The 15909-nt window shown below is 38.5% G+C and overlaps 1 protein-coding gene across 1 annotated transcript; it reads right to left on the bottom strand.

Moving 5' to 3' along the window:
- Positions 1–4652: 4652 nt before the first annotated feature.
- Positions 4653–12864, bottom strand: cpvl (carboxypeptidase vitellogenic like). The gene is made up of 13 exons (XM_072678726.1): positions 12777–12864; positions 12238–12425; positions 11340–11458; positions 10096–10210; positions 9893–9951; positions 9657–9736; positions 9514–9580; positions 7657–7779; positions 7416–7547; positions 7172–7270; positions 6815–6988; positions 6522–6704; positions 4653–5004 (listed from the first exon to the last, which is right to left on the bottom strand). Exons 2-13 carry the CDS (start codon positions 12416–12418, stop codon positions 4900–4902), a joined length of 1437 nt encoding a protein of 478 aa, XP_072534827.1. The 5' UTR covers positions 12419–12425; positions 12777–12864; the 3' UTR covers positions 4653–4899.
- Positions 12865–15909: the final 3045 nt, after the last annotated feature.

The following is a 15909-nucleotide window of genomic DNA, read 5'->3' as shown; positions in this document are numbered from 1 at the left end:
GAGGCTGGACAGTGGTCAGTTAATCACTGTGTTTACTACAGTATTACTACATTTTTTACTGCTATGACTAATGGAAAATGGTATTTAACAACAATACCATGCAATTTAGTGCAAGACAAAAGAACCGAAGCAAATACATTATATGGACAAAAGTATTGGGACACACGCTCATTCATTGTTTCTGTCGAAATCAGGGGTGTTTAAAAAAAAAAGTTGTTCCTGCTTTTGTTGGAATAACTGTCTCTACGTACTGTCCATGGAAGTATTTTGACTATATTTTGGAGGAGCATTGCTGTGAGGATTTGATAGCATTCATCGGCAAGAGCGTTAGTGAGGTCAGGATGTTGAATGATCACCACTCCACCTCATTCCCAACTCCTCCCAAAAGTACTGGATGGAGCTACATCTTTCCACAGCTCAGTATACTGCATAAGCTAAATATACTGCATGTGTATATATGTAGGTATAGTATATTTGGTATGTACAGTATATGCTATTAGAATACAGTAAAAACAATCAAAAGAAACTCCACAGTAAATGAACTAGAATTCATTGTTTTCAGAGAAGTAACTGATTTCTTCTGAGTTTGTTATAAACTGCCCCCCTCCATCCAGCCATCATATAGATTTATTTTAATTAATGCTGGAGTTCCTGAAGTAGAGATTTAGAAAAGGGTTAAAAGCTAACATTATTACATTCATATTTAAAATATATATATATATATATATATATATATATATATATATATATATATATATATATATATATATATAATATTTTTCTAAACAAATACAGAAATACTATCTGAGACTTTGTCACAGCAAAATATATCTTATTCACATAAATATATTTTTTTCTAATAAATGGTTTTCCAAATGAAAACATGTAATTATAGAAAATATAGCTCTTATTTTAGACATAAAAATAAAATAAAAAATATTACAATTATTTATTCAACATTTTACACAATGGTCAAATTTATATTCTTCAAAATGGTGAACATGAAAACTATGATGTTTATTTAATGAATTTGGAATTTTTAATTTCATTTTATTTTATAAATGCAAAAACATTCACAAAATACAAAAAGTTTTATGTGAAGTGTAACTATTTAGGTAGAAGTGATTCTGCACTTTATTTAAAATCCTCTCCCATGACTCTCATCATTTTCATAAACATACACTTCAAATCAAATCAAATCAAATTTTATTTGTCACATACATAGTCATACACAGTATAACTTGCAGTGAAATGCTTTTTTGACAGTCTGCTCACATCAAGCTATACAATAAAAATCTACATTTAAACTTAACTAAACCTTAACTTAATGAAGTAAAGTGCAAAAGTGCAAAAGAAAAATAAAATAAAAATGAAGAAAATAAAAATAGAATAAGTTACATTTAAGTTAAAGAATAGAATATAAAAATGAAAATATATAAATATAAGCAAAAAAAGTACAGAATACAAATATACAAATATATATACAGAGATGAAATAGTGCGTGTCTGTGTGTGTGTGTGTGTATATATACATACATATACATATGTACATATTTATCTGTATGTGAGTGTATGTGTGAGTTAAAAGAAATATTTCCATTGTTGTCCGTAGTGTGTTTTCCGTGAGCCATGGTTGTGTATTGTAGTGAGTGAGGGTCCAGTTTGTGTATGTAGATACTTTGATTTAGTGTCCTAAGTCCCTGTCCCCATTCAAGGCACGGATGGCTTGTGGAAAGAAGCTCCTCCTCATTCTCTCTGTGTTAGCCTTCAGGGTTCTTAAGCGTATTACTACATTTTTTACTGCTATGACTTAATACCTGTTAAATGACATCAGTGTAATCCACAAAACCTACACTTTCGCTTTTTGGTGCCAGTTTAAAAGGTTCTTTTAGGTATTTAAATAAACTACAGAACCACCTCTTTAAGACTGTAGGAAACACAGTATTAAGTCTTAAGTCTTAAGTCTATAAGAGTATGTAGGTCCTGGATGTAAATGTTAACAACAACAACAACAACAATGATAATAATAATAATAATAATAATAATAATAGATTAGAGATAATATTAGTGATTTTCTAGAGTGACTGCACTAGACAGTTGGAGATGTCTGTAAGTGTTGTTGTCTACACAGTGGATTAGCCTCCTCCTGATTTATACCTGTGTATTACTGCCCCCTTCAGGACATACAATGGAAATGCAAGGCTAAGGGTTTACTTAAGTGATAGTTTGGTGAAAAATCGAATTCACACAGCTTTCTGTAATTGTTTCTTAAATACTGTCAGTTAGCTTTTTAGCCCTGCACTAAAACTACAGGGTACTGGAAGCTCCTTGCAATAAGCAATGTGCAGTCTTTATACCTAAACCATCACATATCTGCTGTAAACCAAGTGACGTTCAGTTTTAGTCCTAAATAGGCTTTTTTAATGTGTTTTGAACGATGCTATTTGGTGGAATATAAGCTTTTGTTATTTGAGAACAGTCCACCAACCAGAAACATCCAGCCAACGGCGTCCTGTGGGCAGCGTCACTGATGAAGGACTAGAGGATGACTAACACAAACTGTGCAGCAATAGGTGAGCTCCTGTCTCTGACTTTACATCTACAAGGTGGACCAACCAAGGTGGAGTGTCTAATAGAGGGAACAGTGAGTGGATAGACACAGTGTTTAAACACTCCAGCAGCACTGCTGTGTCTGATCCACTCGTACCACCAGTGCAACACACACTAACCCACCACCACCATCATGTCAGTGTCACTGCAGTCACTGCAGAATGACCCACCACCCAAATAATACCTGCTCTGTGGTGGTCCTGTGAGGTCCTGACCATTGAGGGATAGGTTGAAATGAGGTAAAGTAAATTCACACTAATAAACTAAAGCCATAATCACATGAAAACACTGACACTATAGTGTAAATAAATAAAATAAAATAAAATAAAATAAAATAATAATAATAATAATAATAAATACATATATATACTGCTCTCACCTGTCCTGTCGATTTGTGCGACCTTATCAAAGCATGCTTCCATAGTGGATATTCATAGATAAAGCTGCCTAAATAAACCAGTAGGTAAGATATTTCGATAGACTAAAGGCATCATGTCAGAGACTGCTCCCAGCAGAAGTATAGGAGAGATATTTGGACATAGCGAAGGTGATGAGAAATATATATTATTTATAGTTTTGTAAATTTAAATTGCAATGTACACGTTTGCAGTACTCAGGTAAATATTAACATTAAGCTCAGATTGTATAATGCACCCTAAGAAAAACTGAATTATCATGAAAAACATGAAAAAATAAAAAGGACATGTCGATGGGTAGCAGAGCTCGATAGAACACCCAGTGATGCCAGAGGTAACTTCCTCTGACTCATTTACAGTTCATATGCTGTGTGTTCATGTACACTGCTGCTTCCCTGAGTTACATGTAAGCTACAGGGACTGATCAGGGATCCTGCAGTCCCAGTCAAAGTCTCCTGCTCAGCAGCTTCAGGCTTGAGAGTGTCAGTGAATGCAAACCAGTAGGTGGCACCACAAAATAGCTTAACTACCCCCTCTCTTCCACTGAAGCAAAAAGTTGTTGTTTTAATATAGGATATAGGGTCGTTTTAATATATATATGACCCTTGCAGTCTTCTGGCCCTCGTGTGTAGCAGTGAGGTGCACGAGGCCATGGAGTGTCCCATTTCTCTTTTCAGAAATCAGAGTTGTGCACTCAATGACTGAAATTAACTTTAATTTCATAAAAAAGCAGGATGACAAAGTTTTGTTGTTGTTAAATGACACCAAATCCCCAAATGCACTCCTTCAAAACATGTGCACTTATAGACTTACTCCAAAGTGCTGACTTGGAAGATCACTTTCAAGATGTGTGACGTCAGGTGTCCAAACTAATGACTGGATTTATTAATCTTGGATTGCATATATTAATGAAAGTAGGAGAGCTGATCTAGAACCAGGTTCTTCATGGTACTAAACTCCACACTACACCAATAAACACTTCTGCCCACATACTGAATACACTGCACCTGTTTATATCTAGCGCTCACTAATACACAACATAGCCTATACTGGACACCTTAAATATGTATTCTGTATAACAATAATAATAATAATAATAAGTAAACATCCTGCACTCAATACATTAATTTGTACATACCCTATATGGCCAAATGTTTGTAGACACACAGCTTATCTAGTCCCTGTAGAAAAGTATTGCCATTAGAATAGGACTCCCTGAAGCAGATAAACATTAATCTACTGGCCAGGTGTGGACTAGAGGTGTACAAGCTATAGAGCAGTGGAACTAGTAGCTTGAATTCTCTGGAATGATGATCTCCCCTCCCCCAAAGTGTCACAGAAGCACCATCCAACATCCTGAATGCAATCAAATCCTCACAGCAACACTTTGTTTCCATTACTAAAGTGTAGAAAGCCATCCCTAAACAGTAGAGACAGCTACTCCAACAAAAGCAGTATACACTCTTTATAAAATATTGTTTCATTTGCTAGAAGCAATGAATCAGCAGGTGTCCATTTTGGCATAATAACCATCTCAAACTCATCCAACTAGATTGATACTTTTCGAGCCGAACTCACACCTCAAGATATAAACTATTAGCTATAATAATCCACAAACTAATTAATAAACCACACAATTTATTTAAAATCTGACTTTAATCAAAAAAAAAAATAATGAAGTACAACCAAAACAAACTACACACATTCCCTGGAATAACGACTGACTGTATTACTGTATTATTTTTTTGTGGCCAAATATACATTCCACTGAACCATGATCCATTCAGTAGCAGTTCTGAGTCACAGGAAAGAACAGTCATTGCTGCAAAATTAACCCAGTCAGGGTGAGTAAAACACTGAAGGTCTGGAGTGTATCAGACAGCTGAGAATCCCAGTGTGGACAGGAATCGGTCAATCATGTCAAAAGACCTCTCTGGTTGGTCATAAGGCAAAATGTGTCCCCCGCCTCGAACAATCACCTAGAGAGGAACAATAAGGCATATTATACGTGAGATTCTCAAGAATGTCAATGGACTCAATATAAATGGATCTACATAGTAAAAAGTGGGCACACATGCAACGCATTTTGTGGTCAGCCCACTGAGACTAAGATTAACAGACAGTTAACTGTTAGATCGTACCCAAACCTGCTGTCTGAAGGAAAAACATGCATCTCCATTCCACTTTCCACTGTTTTCTTCATGGTTTGAACCATGTAGCTCTGAACACCCTGAATGCTCTCAGTTATTCACTAAGCCACTTTACTTCTTAATTCATCCAACTGGTGTTACATAATCACTTATTTTTTCATTATTGCTGCTGCTGGATGCTACATTTTCGTCAGGATCAATAAAGCATCTATCACATCTATCATCAATTTAGAGAATTTCTATTGGTCTTTTTATCCCAAATTATCTACACAATTTGGGATGAAAAGACCAATAGAAATTCTCTAAATTAGTTGGAAGGAAAGTTAAGGTCACTTCTGCCCCACCCCATTAAAACCATTGTCTTTAACATCTGGACATTTGATCTTCATGTAACAATATTGAAAGGAAAATTGATTTTTTCTGTTAATAAAAGCTTACAATTATGTTTAAAAGACATCTTCAGTCTTTACTTGTAGGTGTTCACTTATATTACCTCCAGCTCTCAGTATTGTTCACATGAAGATCAAATGTCCATGTGTGTAAATATGTTAAAGACAAAGGTTTTCATGACAAGTCCTAATTTTCTCATTGTCTCAATTAAAATGGGGATATTTGATGAAGTCATATAAAGAAATATATTAAAATTGATACCATTTGTTGTTAAATTCAACTGAAATTATAGTAAATGAGAGGTCTGCATCTTGATTTCTAATACCCGCACTCGCCCGCTACAACCTCATGCCTGTTGCATTTACACTTCACTTTCCACGCCCATCTGCTCCCTCTAGGTCATGCCCACCTGCATCTGTCCACTTTAACACAGGCTAGATGTGGGCTATCTAGCCTTCATCAATTTGTCTTCACCAACAGCTTTAATGTCCTTTTTTTCTGATGGGTTAAGACATTTTGTCTAGTGGAAGCTTTTTGCTTCATTTTGTGCATGAATCCTAAATAAATAAATAAATAAATAAATAAATGCTTCCACAAGCAGCCAATAATCTAACCATCGCTCTCAGTTCCCAGCTACTGATTATACCCGCCTGCTCTAACCCGCAACCTGTTGGCTCCTTGCCCACTATAACCACAGTCATAGCAAATTGCAAATTTCACCCGCCTGCCAACTACTTTGAAGATTACACGGCACCCATGGGCAAACCTGCCTTGTGCAGCCAAATCACATCTGTCCAAAACAAAATGATGAGTCAATTAAACATCTGGTGTGCCTCCTCAGGTCATGCGTCTGTAACATTGGTTACAATACCCATCCCTACTACTCAATCAGATGTGCTGACCACCGTACTGAGCAACCCCTTCAAAGCACTGTTCTGAAAGAAATCCTCACTCACTTGATAAAATTCTCCCACTTGCCGGACGTAGCCTGCTACCTCCGTGTCACTGGGACGGACCTTCCAGTGGAAGCGCTCTGCGCTTTTAAATGCGTCTGCCCCTGTCCAGTTCACTGTGGGCAGGAAGCGCTCAGTCAGTGGAGCCGCCACAATCACATCCAGCTGCCCACTGTAGATCAGCACCTAAACACAAACCCACAGCAGTGTCACACTCCACTGCATTTCAGAAGCTAGCAGCACTGCCTGGCACGGCACTCAAATTCAGCATCACTCAAAAGCAGAACTGCACTCACTCTGTAGTTGTCCATGAGGACTCCTAGCCAGGGTTTGATGGACTTCATGACATCCTGGAGCAGGTGTTTCTCCACTTCAGATCCATCATTGAATGTAAGGTTTCCGACATGGATGGAGCTCCTTACTATGGGCAAGGTCAAAAACTTTGCAAAGTACTCCTGATCTACAGGCTCCTGTTGATAGGCAGAGGCAGAGGCAGGTAAGACAGTGAATGTATATCCAGGATCTCCAAGGATAAACACTAACACAGGGTCTTGAACATCCAGCATGCAGGCTAGACAATTCAATGTGTAACATTTTACCATGATTTCGAACATGTAAGCATCAAAACAGGGACCTCTGAAGTATCTCAATACCTGGCATTGCATGTAGTTGAAGTAGTTCGTGCAGCCAGTAACATTTTGGAAGAATGAGGGATAAGGAATAAGATCTCCATTCAGCAAGCTGTCAAAAACCTTTTTGGGGAGAGCAGATACATGGTTATGAGGATGCACAGTAGCAACATGCAAGCATCCTTTTCTTGCAGGCCGTCTTTTAACTGTTATTGATGTATGTGAAGATCCCCTCTCCAACAATAAAAAAAATAAATAAAACCCGTACCTCAAAGGCTTCGATCCACCTCTGCTGCTGAATAAGTCTGACACCAGCATCTGTCTGCAGCTTCACATACTGCTTCTGCTGCTCATCCACCAAGCCAGTCTGATACAGGAAATCAGCATAGCCACCCATCATCTACCAGAGAGAACAGAAACCAGAAAAAGCCAGAACTCCATGTTTACAAACACAGACACTCACACATTTCTGAAATAAGGCTCTGAAGGGAAGCGCTCCACCCACTCACCAGCTCAGGGTCACACAGACCATCCCCAATGGCCATTCCCTTAAAATTGATCTTCACTTTAGCCGAGGGATTATTTTTGTGGATGTAGTAGCCGATGGCTGGAACATATTTCCCTGCATAGGACTACAAGGAAAAGCAAGCGACAACATGAGATCTTTCCAATCAAATCCCTCAGAAAATGTGGTGATTAAAAACAAACAATAAAAAAAAACTTACAATAAAAAAATGGTTTCTATCATCAATGTATTTAAAGTGAACCTTTGTTCTTTTCCAACTATAGATTTCGACATTCTAATATAAGAAGACAACATCACTGCTGTACTCCTTTAACTTTAATATATAAAAAAAGATCTCCATAATTTCAATTTTTAAAGTGTTCACATAGTGTAAACAGGCTGTCTACCTTTAACCATGCATTCACACTAGCAGGTGACAAGTTGCTCACATTGGCTTAAGTTTGTCTCTTGTGAGCATGTACAAGGTCCAGCTTCTGAAAGGACAATGTAATAGCCACAACAAAAACTATATATGAATCACTACTTTTAGTGTTATTTAACAATGTCAATTAAAATACATGAACTTAGGTTAGATGTGGTTTAAATGTATAAATGACATGTTTTGGATTTCAATTAACATTCACTGCCCGGTCACTTCTATTCCTACTTGATATGTCCATATGGGGAAAAGAAGAAAGAGAAGTTATGAGCCTCTCATCCATGTTTAGCACCACACTGGTGAAAACAGGAATAAAATACCAGTAGAAACAAAAAGTTCAAAGAACAGAAGCTGGGGACCTCGGACCCCTGGGTCTATGAATGGTCAGAAGAATGCTTCACCGCATCATAATTTATTCACATAATGTTGAGAAAATATCAAGCAGTTTGATTTGTTGATTGCTAAGTGTCCCTAAATTGTGACTACAAGTCACATACTCCGACAGGAAATGACTGGTTGCGCTTTTGCTGATGCCTGCTAGTGTGAACACACAGGAAGATCTTTTTAATGCCATTCAAATCAGACTACAGAGCACACCTGTGATGGAAATAACACAGCAAAAGAGAAAATATACTCTTTCTAGGTAAACAAAAAACAAACAAAAAAACTCCAAAAAACACTGATGTCTAAATAAAAAGAATGCTAATTTAATTAAATAACTAGAAAAATGTTGTTCTTTTGAAGGAAAAAAAAAATTTATATAAAGATATTATTAATGCTAGACTGCGTAGGATAAGACAAAAATACTACTTAAATCAAAATTAAGAAACAACTTTTTCAATAACTAGACAAATAGCCTATTCACACAGGTACACTTTTCCAGATGAATGAATGAATAAATAAAAGTAGGACTTGCAGCTTTCAAAGTGCCACTCTTAATGCAATTTAATACTTCCATTAATAAAAGGGCCAGTGGTGGCTCAGTGGTATTGATGATAGGGTTGTGGGTTTGATATCCAGGCCTGGCAAGCTACCACTGTTAGGCCGTCAGAGCAAGGCCCTTAAAACCTCCCTGCTCTCTGAGTGCCTTGGCCATCACTCCAAATTCCATCTGTATCTAACATAAATGGTGAATATGGTTGTATTTGTCTTAAAAGTGTATTAACGACATTAACGACAGAGTTAAGGACCCGTGGCAATCCTGGTTAATGGAATCAGATGTTTTTCAATGCAATAAAAATTAAAAGAAAGTAGAAATGCAGTGTTATGGTTTTAATAGGACCCTGATGACATGCTTCCTGCATCATCTTATCCATCTCATTCATATAACTTGGATACACAGGTGAAGAAGCTATAAGCAATAAGAGCACTGTTTGTTAACATCATTATCTGGGGGGGTGGATGAGAGGAGCACTCACTCACCTCTCCTGTGGCATAAAAGTCATTGGACTGAAACTCGCTGAAGAGCTGGAAGAACTGAATCAGTGCGCTACAACGAGAAACATTCATCATCTATTAAGAAAAAAGATTACCCTTGCAATAAGCAAATTTTTCAGCCATCTTACCTGTACAGGTCCCGGCCAACATCGTCCTGGTTTGTGGCAAAGCCTTTATCGTCATCAGTGAAGCTCCATCCAGTACCCACCTGCAGGACAAATTACTCAAATGACTGTTACAGGTTAAAAGGGTTGTTATAAAAACTATTTATTTACTGTGAATTACTGTCCACCAGTAAAGCACTGAAACAGAACTCAGGGGGTGACAGTAATTAGTGGAAGGACACAGAGATGCGAGAACTTACTGGGTTGTCAATGTATATAACCGAGTATCTGGAGGTCCAGGGGATTTCCCTGTAGCCCACTGGGAACACAGCAAAGAGGTTAAGGTGTTTCCTGTGTACTAAAATACTACAACCATGACCTTGAATTGAAATGGGGCACAGTAATCAGCAAACTCAGAGATAACACTGTGTGTGTTCTTTGTCTTTCGAGAATACACACTCACATGTGAGATTCTTATACACAAAGTAGGGTCCATGCTCCACAAAAAGGCCGAACATGGAGGTGCCTCCAGGGCCTCCCTGCAGCCAAAGGAGCACTGGGGCAGTTTCTGGTTTTATCTGTAGATACAAACAAAAATCAGTGGAAATTTAGAAAGTAGCTGATAAACAGATACAATGACCCCCCCCCCCCTTTATGGACGACTAATATCAAACTCATAGCAGTATTACTAGGCAACTGCTTTTAAGATACATAGACTTGATTGAAGTGATATTTGATGATGCAGTTAATGCTTTAATGGAGAGCAGAGTAGATTATGCTGGGTTACGGTGCCAAAGCATCTAGATTATGTTTCATTCACTGCACCTGTAACTCTAAATAAGTGGTGTAATTATCTGTCAAGTTAACATTGGCATCAGTTCAGAATTTCCATATTATTGCATTTCTGTTTATGTGAAATTTATGATAAAAGCATAGATGGGTTAATAATTGTCCCTGAGTTGAGATATTAAAATGTAATTAGGGACTGTTGCAAATGAACTAGAAAGGTAAAGAAAAAAATACATGATAGATGTGTTTTCAGCAGTAGACTGAACCTCAGTGAAAGGTGGAAAATGGGAAATGGCTGCGTGTGCTTATGGTGCGGTTTGCTGGTGTTGCCATACCCGGTGATGATCATTGCTGCTGGCAGAGTTAATTTCATTTATTTATTTATTTTTAATTATTGATTATTATCTATAGCTTCAATGCAGTGGTCGATCTGTGTATATGCATAAAATAAATGTGCATATGTCTGTTAGCCTTTGTACAGTGTATCTATCCATCTATCCCTCAATCAGGCTGCTTTTCTCCTTTCGGCAGAAAAGATCTAGATGCTTGTCTTCCATACTCTTGCTATGGCTCAGGTTTTATCCACTGCCATCAGGTATGCGTTTTAAATCTGATGTGAGCAGCTACAGGAAGCCAGTAAACAGAATACAGCAGAGGAGTTATGTGGCTAATCTTAGGATCACTGAAAAAAAGTAGTGCTCCTGCAATCTGGATCAGTTGCAAGGGCCTGATGGTACGCACAGGAAGAGCAGCCAGAAAGGAGTTGCAAATACCTCACAGCACCCGAGTCTTACAGCATACCCACACTAGCACTGTGCTTATCTTCAGTGCAGCTGTTAAAGTGGTAAACATGACGCCATGAGTCCAAAGTGAAATAAGTCAGGTGTTTAACAGCTGGGTCTGGTTGTGGAGTGTTACCTGTGCAGGAAAGAACCAGAAGAAGAGGTTGCTGTTGTAGTTCTTGTTAACAGTGAGATAGCCAGAGTAGCTCGTCACATTTGCACCAGGTAGATTGCCCACCAAGCTCAGCTTTCTGGCTGCAGAAGAAAGGGGACAGTTAATTTTTTTTGGTCAAAGATGGAATAAAAAGAGATTTCATTTGCTGGATGGAAACTGATAAAGAACGAAAGTGGCCTTTAAGCACGCTAAAGCACAGATTTTGAGGAAGGCGTCACTTGCTAACAGAACTGGGCAGTTTTAACTACAACTGGTTTTGACTAGCACACATGAGGGCTTGATCTGCAGTTTCAGTTGCACTTAACAACCTAAACAAAGTTCTAGTAAAAGTTTCAGCTCTATTTCTTTATATACCATTTTTATCTAATTTAAAATCTAAAGATCTGCTCTAGACTCAGGTAGGCCTATAAAGGCTGTAAAGTAGTCCCTCTCAACTTTTGTTCATGCAAGAACCTTGTGTAAATACCAACTTGACAGGAGACACCAAGAATAAATTAATATACATATAGTTTAATTTTTGTTTATTTATTATTATTTCAAGTCATATTGGTTCATTTGTCATGTCAATTTTGACACAATGTAAAGAACAACTGCCAGATTTGCATTATACATATTGGCTCATGCATGCCTCGCATACATAATATGAGAAAGGTAAAGATACAAGGTTCTTGAGTGACAGCAGACAGATCTGTGACTTTCACATCACTGAACTGGATCTAGTTTCACTAAAGCTGATATTAGGATCAAATGAACTAATAGAGAGAGAGTGTTTAAAGGTAGGCTTTGTACTCTAAGGTTTTTGGGGAATCAGATACATCACATGCACATAAGATTACAGTGTAGGTCTGATACGCCATACCTTCCTCTATCTTGCCCTGTTCCAGATATGGGGTGAGGAAGAGAGGTTTTCCGGGATCCTGTGCATAGGGGTGACTCACGCGGTGAGATTTCCTGCAGAAGAATGAGGAGCAGCCCCTGGAGCCCACTGGATCCACCACCACAGCCCAGACAAGAAGAAGACCCAGCGCTTCTCTCAGCATCGTGAAACTTCAGACACGGACGAGGCAAGAAAGACAAGGATTATTAAGGATTATAGCTATTTCCCAGGCTGGGGTCTGAAGCAGCCTGGCTCGACATGCTGCAGCATGCCAGGACCTGAGCCCTGCAGTAGCAGGGAGCCGGTGTGGGGCATGCGGCAGGTAATCGTATGGTAGGACAGGGCAGATAGAAAACATTTGAGAAGCTCCAGCTGGACATGGAGATTTAAGCGCTGATAGCTTCTCTAATTCAGCCAAACAACCGCCGAGCTTTGAGCTGCTTTTTCCCAAAATAAATCAAGTAGCCCATATATTTGATCAAGCTATTAAACACAGGAATATACGTGATAAATATACATACCGTGAAGGTGAGCACTGCTGAGCTCCTCGGGTTTGAGACTAAGCAGAACTAGAAGACGGCAGGCTAGGCTAGTCACGTTGTAGTTGGGTTTCAGTCATATGATCATATGGAGGCGAACCTGGGTCATGTGATCGCTGCTGACCAATCAGCTGCGACTGCACAAAAACACGATAACGCGTGAACACGGAGACAGACCTGAGTTAACTGATTGTCCAAATGTTTGTGGACACCCCTTCTAATGAATGCATTCAGCTGCTTTATGCTGGACTCATTGCTGACATAGATGTGCGAATGCACACACAGCTTGTGTAGTAGTCCCTGTGAACAAGTGCTGCCAATAGTCTAGGACTCTCTGGAGCAGATAGGCATGAACCTATGGGTACCGTGTCTAATGCCACGTGTGGGATAGAGGGGTATAAAGCCCCCCAGCATGGAGCTGTGGAGCTGTGGAACTGTGTTCACTGGAATGATGGATGGTGGTCCGCTCAATATTTTTGGGAAGATTATGATGATTGGGGCCCACGCCTGGCATAAGTTCATGTTTATCTGCTCCAGAAAGTCCTATTACTGACATTACTATTGGCATTACTTGTCTACAGGGACTAGACAAGCTGTGTACGTACGTTTGCACATGTGTGTCAGCAATAGGTGCAACTTTAAAGTAGCTGAATGCATTCTGTGGGTGAAGGAGTGTCCACAAACATTTGGACACAATGTTTGTGTCTCATCAAATGCTGGTCGCATAATTGTCTGCCTCTACAATGCCCCGCTCTGCACCCAAACACTACCTCATATTCTTAGAGAAAAGTATTATTATTATTATTATTATTACTACTATTACTCTTTCTTACTGTCTTTACTTGTTTTCTTTATACTTAGCTTTACTTCAGTGTATATATATATATATATTGTCGGTAAATGCAGGAACTGCAAAGTAAGAATTTCATTGTACAGTGTAACTGCTTATTTCTACTGTGCATGTGACAATAAACTCTTGCATCTTGAATCTTATTATTATTATTATTATTATTATTATTATTATCTTTTTCATTTTATCCCAATTTTCTCCATATCCGGTTGTTATTTTTATTTTTACACCACTGCCATGAATACAAAGGTTGCGTCCCAATTGCACACTATACACTAATACTATAAGGTATATATAATGTACTAATCTTTCATTAAAAGTAAGGACACTCAAAAAACAGTCAACTCACTGGTAGCAATGACTGCCAAACAAAAACCACAATATTAAAGTCAAAGATCCTAACTGATCTAACCATTCTTAGGATGAACTCCACAAGACCTCTGAACGTGTCCTGGGGTATCTGGCTCTAAGATGTTAGCAGCAGATCATCTAAGGTGGGGCCTCTATGAGCATCAGGTACCCCTGACCCTGTCTTTTATTATCTATGTACAAATAAATGATACATTTTTGAAACATCTTGATTTACACATTTCAGGTCACGAATTGTCACAAATAACAAAAAATAAACATGGTATATTAAACATGGCATATTTAATTTATATTCAACATTTAATGCTTTCTGTTAAATAGTTTAACCCAGTTTCTAATATTTAAACATCTTTACATCAAGTTCACACAACATGATTTTCATCCGAAAAACCTCTGTCCAAAGCACAGAAGAACCTGATTTGGAGTCCCACCCAGAGACTGGTGGCTTGACTCAGACTTACACCCCAGAGGATTGCTACAGGACTCAGATTCACTCCCCAGAGACTTGACTCCAACTCCCCAGAGACTTGAGTGTCTCTGGTCTATACTGTGACTTTGTTTTGATTACTTCACAAGAATTGAAGTAACTGGATCCACCAGCCCCCAGCAGCTATTATAAGTTTCACCACAGAGGCCTGTATAGACACATGCCTTCCTATCTGCACACAACTGGCTGCTCAACATTTATTTAATTATTTTCAGAAAGAAAAGAAGAAATGTCATGTTACAGGCCTAATCTTTTGAGTCTCAACAACCACTCCAACATATCCCAAATGTATTGGATGGAGCTCCATCACTCCAGAGAACACAGTTCCACTGCTCCACAGCCATATGCTTTATAGCCCTCTACCTGAAGCTTGGCACTGGACATGGGTAAAGTACGCCTACGTCCAGCTGCTCTGGTCCACTGTTCTCTGTTCCATTCTATATGCAGTGCGTTTGTAAGGATGTGGTTTATATAATTTAAGGGTGCAGAATGCCCGTGTCAGCCATGGGCCACATGGGCATACCCTAATCCATAGGGTTAGGGTTAGTATATTGGTGGCTGGTCTAGCATAGTGAGTAACAACAGAGCACTTCATTAGAGCCCCCTGACTGGGCAAGCCCCTCCACGCTAAACCAATAAGAATGCTTGGGCAAGACTCCTAACATTACAATTTATTTTTACACCACTGCCATAAATACAAAGGTTGTGTCCCCATTGCACACTATACACTAATACTACAAGGTATATACAATGCACTAATCTTATTAGTGCAGGATTGGCAAGTTAATACACAAAAAATATGTTTCATACTATCAGGAAGTGATAAAGTGTTGCTATGCCACTGCCGTAAAAAAAAACAAAAAAAAAAACAACAACAGGTGAGTAGCTCCTCCCTTCCGTTGTGCATTGCATTGTGGGACTTTTGAATATACTCAACTTTGACACTTTAATCTATACTAAATACTCAAAAACCTAGCTCATCGCTTTGAGCTCCCACTATTGAACAGCTGTACACGTGCATTTACTGACAAGCTGAGAGATACAGAACTGTCATCTGAAGATAAAGGAGTATGTGGACTGACGAGGTTGAAGTCATATTACAGGAATTTATACAAATATGATTCATTATTAAGCAGCTTTACACAGTTCTTGTGCAAGGTTTTGTGTAGTTCCACCAAAGTTACATCCCTAATAGTAACATTAATGTTATGTAATGCTATCAGGGATGTAACCGGCATTTACTAGTGGCCCACATACCACTTGGAATGACGATCCAGAAAGGGGGCCAGATGCCGTACCGTTAATGGAAACCACCCCTTTGATTTACATCTGCTGACTGTAAATACATTTATTGATATATAAACATAAACAGTGCAGTTTAGCGTAATAAATTAAATAAAAAGTATTAT

Source organism: Salminus brasiliensis, chromosome 5, assembly GCF_030463535.1.
Source record: "Salminus brasiliensis chromosome 5, fSalBra1.hap2, whole genome shotgun sequence".
Classification (NCBI taxonomy): domain Eukaryota; kingdom Metazoa; phylum Chordata; class Actinopteri; order Characiformes; family Bryconidae; genus Salminus; species Salminus brasiliensis.
This window is presented reverse-complemented; position numbering and strand designations above follow the sequence as displayed.